This window comes from Cyprinodon variegatus, unplaced genomic scaffold (genome assembly GCF_000732505.1).
Source record: "Cyprinodon variegatus isolate N-32 unplaced genomic scaffold, C_variegatus-1.0 Scaffold1095, whole genome shotgun sequence".
NCBI classification, from domain to species: domain Eukaryota; kingdom Metazoa; phylum Chordata; class Actinopteri; order Cyprinodontiformes; family Cyprinodontidae; genus Cyprinodon; species Cyprinodon variegatus.
In genome coordinates this window covers 197,554-203,106 of record NW_015151548.1, presented here as the reverse complement: position 1 = coordinate 203,106, position 5,553 = coordinate 197,554, and the positions used below count along the sequence as shown (strand labels likewise).

Below are 5,553 nucleotides of genomic sequence, written 5' to 3'. Positions count from 1 at the left end.
GGGTGGGAAACCCAGAGCCTGGTTGACCCTTTAAATTATGTGACAGAATTGAATGCAAAGTACGGACATCAACACACTGCGCCAGTTGTGTCTGAGCTAAACAACTCTGTTTACTTTCAATAAACATGGAGCAGCTGAACTGGGATTCAGACCGATAATAGAGAGAAACAACAAGGCACACTGAATACGCCCTGGCTTCCTTACCTGTTGCTCTCCATTGTTTACTTGCTTTATTTCTGTTGCACTGGTGACATCATCAACACTAACCCAGTGTGATGGCATCACAATGGAGGGACGGAGATCACGCAGCTGCCAGCAAGGGGTTACAGTAGTCCCTACATTTTTTTGCCAATCGGAAGGGAGCCAAATGCCAATTTTTAGCACGTCGACCCATGTTTGAAAAAAACAAAAACAAAACCTTAAAATGGTATTTTCAGTGGGAAAGATGCTTTAATCTCTCCAGTGTGTCCTGGATAATCCACTAGGACTCTGTAAGCATCTTGATTAATAATTCCGAGCCACCTTAGCTGACACCTTTCGATGTAGATGAGAAGTGGCTCTACTCCCAGCTTCTCCAGCTCCTCACCCTATTCCTAAGAAAGTGCCCAGCTACCTTGCTTAGGAAGCCAATTTCAGCTATTTGTATCTAGGATCTTGTCCTTTAGGTGAAGATCCAGATTATAGGTGAGAGTAGGAACATAGACCAACTGAAAAGAAAGAGTTTTGATTCTTTGGTCAACTCTCTCTTTACCACAACAGACCGGCGCAGTGTTGCATTAAGGTAGCAGCCGCACCGATCTGGCCATCAATCTCCCCAAGATACTTGAACTCCTTCACTTGAGGCAGAAACTCCTTTGACCTCTTCAGGTCAGAGGGGAGTTCAAAAATGACACAAGAAGGGGGAAAAAACAGTCATCTACCACCTCAATGGACTTACTTGACTTGCTGAAGCCTGAGATGCATTCTTCCAAGAACTCCAGGGTCAGATGCGGCTCATTCGCAGCGAGGGTCTTGCTGATAGAAACAATAAAAAGTGTGTTGTTCGCTGGGATGCAGAGACCGGACGTCTCCAACAGCTGCCCCTCTATCTTCAGGTTGAATGTGCAAGTTAAAGCACAGAGGAGATTGTAAGCTGCAGACCTGCAAGTGGAAAAGACATTGAGTGATGTTACTAAACTAGTTTTTCATTATTTCATCATAAAGCACAGCTTGCTTTGATTTAATGAAACACTGAGTGTTAGTTATACAGATCCTGATTTAGTACATTAAATCCACATTGCAATGGTTTGATGATGACCCTCTTGAAACCTTTGAGTAACTTACCGCAGACTCGGGTCAGAGCTTCCCAAGTTGAGTAGAGCAATGTTGAGAAGAGTTCCTGGGACGTCTTTTGGGCGGATCTTTGTGTGCTGGGGAATCGAGTCGGGCTGAGACAACTCCCAGCGGGTACGGATATGAATTATAGACTGAACGATGGCATCGCACTCTTGGTGCATGAACGTCAGAGGCGTTCCCTGGTTGGCCATGGTGAGAGTAAACTGGCTTTCATCCACCAGGCAAATTTCTTCAATCTCTGAGGCATAATAAACATCATTGAGAAAGACCGGTTGGCCGAGAACCCGGGTCCGCTCAGCTGAGGTCACCTGGACTGCTGTAGAGCCCACCTAAGAATAAACAAGTATCCATGAGTAAAATTAAAAAAAGCCTGTGTAATTATCTTATTCTCTCTTGTTTGGCGAAGAGATTTTCACTGCTATCCTACCTTTATTGAGACTTTGGTGTCCTTGTGCGCCAACTTGAGGGCGTTGTGGAACACCTTGAGGTCTTCCTCCAATGTCAAGGTGGCTGCTGGAAGTTTCTGTTGGTCAGGTTCTATGTGTTCCGCCAACTTAGCCGGAGAGTCAATAAACTGGAGACGTTTGCTTCCCTTCAAGCCAGTCAGTAGCCTCTCGTGATACTTGGTGTACTCCCTCACCCAAGTGTTGCAGTTGTAGACATAAACCGCTGCCACGTTCTCATAGGCAAAGCCAGGAAAGACCACAAACCACTTGGACAGAAAGTCAGTCTTAAAACGATTGCTGGGTCCAACGTGAGTTAGGTCTACGACTATCTCGTAGGGCTTAGCGTAGTAAGGTTTTAAGGTGAGGAGGACATGGTAGATGAGAAGGTCTCCATTTATTTGGCCCGTTTTGAACCTGAGGAGAAAAAATAGGTCAAATTAAAAACCATGATCTGCTGTAACTTTGGTATTCAGTGTATTCCTTAGATCAGGGGTGGGCAATTCCAGTTCCTGGGGGCTGGTATCCTGCAACTTTTAGATCCATCCTTGGTCCAACACACCTGAATCAAATGGCTGAGTTACCTCCTCAGTATGCAGTCGGTTCCTGCTGAGTCCTCCCAATTATCTGAGTACCGGTACTTGATTCAGGTGTGTTGAACCAAAGGCACATCTAAAAGATGCAGGATACCGGCCCCCAGGAACTGGAATTGCCCACCCCTGCCTTAGATTGAAACAGAAAATCACTAAGAACATATATAAGACAGGCAGCCTTTCAAACACCAAGTGTTTAAAAATACTGATGCTTTTGCTTCTTTAAGAACAGCACCTTAGCCTCTGTGGCTTCAAACCAAAGACCCTGATATAACCCCAGCAGAGAAGAAGACGTAGTGAGAAAGTCAGGACGACGGTTCAGAGCAGCTCTTGAGGCGCTCTCCATTACGCCACACAGACCTCCTGAGCAACCTTAGGTAAGTACTAAAACTGTCATTAAGAAGAAAGTTGAAAAATGATTCAATGGTAATAAAACATTTGTTTGGGATTATTTCCTTCACAGAAAGATGAAAACCTCCCTGATTGTCCTGTTTCTGGTGCTGCACCGAACTGCTGAGGCAGACCAAGATCCTTCAACTACAACCACGTACTTACTCGAATCCGAAAACCTGACTGACACACCAATATTTAGAACGGATCCCTCCTTCACGACTGCTTTTCAACAAAACCCAAATGATGGCACCAATACTACCGGTGGAAAGTGTTTAATTGACTCCAAGATGGGCCCGATTGCTATTGGTTCAGCAGCAGGGTTCATCATCTGCCTTCTGATTACCATATCAGTGCTTGCATGCCAAATCTGGGTCCTCCAGCGCCGGGTGTACATCCCTGGAACCCACCGTTCCAACACAGACATGATGGGTGGTGCCCACTACTGGGGACCAGATCAGACGGAAATAGAAGGGCTGGTTGGCCCTTGTGATACCACCGTTATGCTTGAGGAGGTGATGACAGACGACCATACTCAGAGTGAGATACACGACGCCTTGGAGGAAGCTGGGGCAGGTATCCAGGAAGGAGGAACAACTTCTTCTGATCCTGGAGAAAAGAACATTCAGTTCCAGAGCTCCAGCTCCAGGGATTCCTGTGTGGTGCTTCCAAAGGATTTAGAAGACATGCCTCTTGTTGTATGAGACGGTAACCCACGTCTGTCACCATGGCGCAAACAACCAAATCCGTCAGATTATCTTTCCTAATGTGATTTTAGAAACTAAAGTTCTTGTAAAACTTAATCTGGAAGTATTTCTTAAACTTTTTAATTTTTTCACTTAAACAAAAAGCAAAAAAAAAAAGTGAACTTTAATAATGGATGAAAATTGTTTAGTTTTAGAAACAGTCAAAACCTTTTAACAGATAAAAGTAGGAGAATAATGTTTTATCACACAAAAAAGTCTGATGTTTGAATTATACGGAGCTGCAGATTTGGTTCGGTGAAAATGAATCAAGGACAAAATACAGGAAAAAACACAGATATCTGTTAAAAACACAAAGAGGATGCGAATTAAAGCAGATTTTGCAGACAGAATATTTTAACTTCAGTTAGACCAGATTATGGTTAAATTACAAAGCAATATTTTGAAAGCGCAATGTGTGCAGCTTTAATAAACTTTATGAGAGATATAAGAAAAGACAACACTTTTCTTAACTGGTGACAAGACCCTACATAATTAGGCAGTATTTTGCACAGCCTTAAGCCAAAAAAAAAAAAACAAAAACAAATAAAATAGCGACTTTTGGGACTAAAACTTAACAAAAAGTCAACAGTTCATAAGGTGTAAAAAAATTATACAGACATTCATTCTGGGCTTTATTTCTGCTCTCACCAGGAGAGTTAAAGGGCAACAGGTCGGTGGTGGTGGGGGGGGGGGTTCTTTCCATCTTGTCAACAGCTTGTGCTGTTTTAGTGATGAAACAACTTGCTTTGGTTTTGTTAATAGCTCGCCCACGGTACCAGCATTTTACCCTTTATAACCGATCATTCTGCATTATAAAAACGGATAACAGATTACAGCCATTAATATGGCGCCTAAATAAACATCCGAAGCATCCGACATATGCAGAGTGCAGTGATATGCCGTATAGATGAATTTATTGCAGCGGATCCAACTAGTGCTTACCAGAACATCTCTGCAGCTGTGCAACAACAGACATCTGTGTTCAGCAGAAACAAAAATAGAACCACAGAAAAAAGAAACATGGCTGATCTAAAGACAAACGAACTCTGTGCTGCTGCTACGCCGCCGATCATCTGTTGACTGCTGACTTGTTTAACATTACTGCTTATTCATTCTTTGCAAACACAGAAGCAAAATGTTCCATTTCCTGATTCTGAATAAATCCTTTTGCATTGTACTCATGTCTGGTGCTTCAAATCAATGTTGATGCTTTTACTGTGGCACACTGTGGAGAACTTGCTTTGTCACTGATTGAAAATCTCTGTATAAATATTTTCCTTAAAAAAGTGGAGCTTTAAGACTGATTTCATTGGAATCTTTCAACCTGATTTTTATTTTTTATTTTTTACATTTGTTGTTTTTTAAGCAAATAGTGTTAAATACTCATGTATAATGTCTGCTCAGTAATTAATCCCTGTCAGTGAGACACCAAAGAGCATAATAAGAAATAAAAAAAAACGAGAAACTAGTTTTTCAGAATAAAGGCTGAGGAAATGAAGTGGTATCAGAGCCGGTGAACAAGTTTCCTAAAAAATAATCCCTGCCAGCAGAGAAACGAGGACTGGGGACAGACTGTAAATTAGCATCATCTTCAAATTATCATCTTCCCCAGTTTATACTTAGAAACTTAAAGCTTTCAGTCGTGGAATATCAAACCATCTTTGACCCAAACAACTTTACTGGAGAGATTTAAAACTGGTAGAGATGCTGAATTACAAACTGTTAAAGGAAGTCCGCTCACATTCAGAATTCAAACTTAGGAAAGTACTTTAAATATTAAATTATTGCATATTGTGCAACAAATGATAAGTGTATTTAATCAAGAAAAATTTTTACTTGAATGTGTTTTAGTGGAGACTTTTTTTTTTTTTTTGGCACTAGTAACTTGTTATTTTGGACAGTAGGCTGATAGGAGAGGAGGAGAAAAAAGGGGGAGAGACATAGGGCAAAGGACCAGAGGCCGGATTCGAACCCGGATCAGCCACGTCGAGGACTAAGGCATCCGTACATGGGTCGTGTGCGCTAACCACTACGGCACCAAAGCAC

General features: G+C 42.1%; 1 protein-coding gene across 3 annotated transcripts in view; it reads right to left on the bottom strand.

Moving 5' to 3' along the window:
* The window catches only part of nf1 (neurofibromin 1), a 136,404-nt gene that overhangs the window by 35,988 nt on the left and 94,863 nt on the right, over positions 1 to 5,553 (bottom strand). For all 3 annotated transcript variants that reach the window (XM_015400359.1, XM_015400358.1, XM_015400361.1), the window contains 3 exons: positions 1,763 to 2,195; positions 1,324 to 1,664; positions 938 to 1,140 (listed from right to left, as the gene is read on the bottom strand). In XM_015400359.1, coding sequence (XP_015255845.1) covers positions 938 to 1,140; positions 1,324 to 1,664; positions 1,763 to 2,195 — 977 coding nt within the window. The remainder of the gene's footprint in view (positions 1 to 937; positions 1,141 to 1,323; positions 1,665 to 1,762; positions 2,196 to 5,553) is intronic.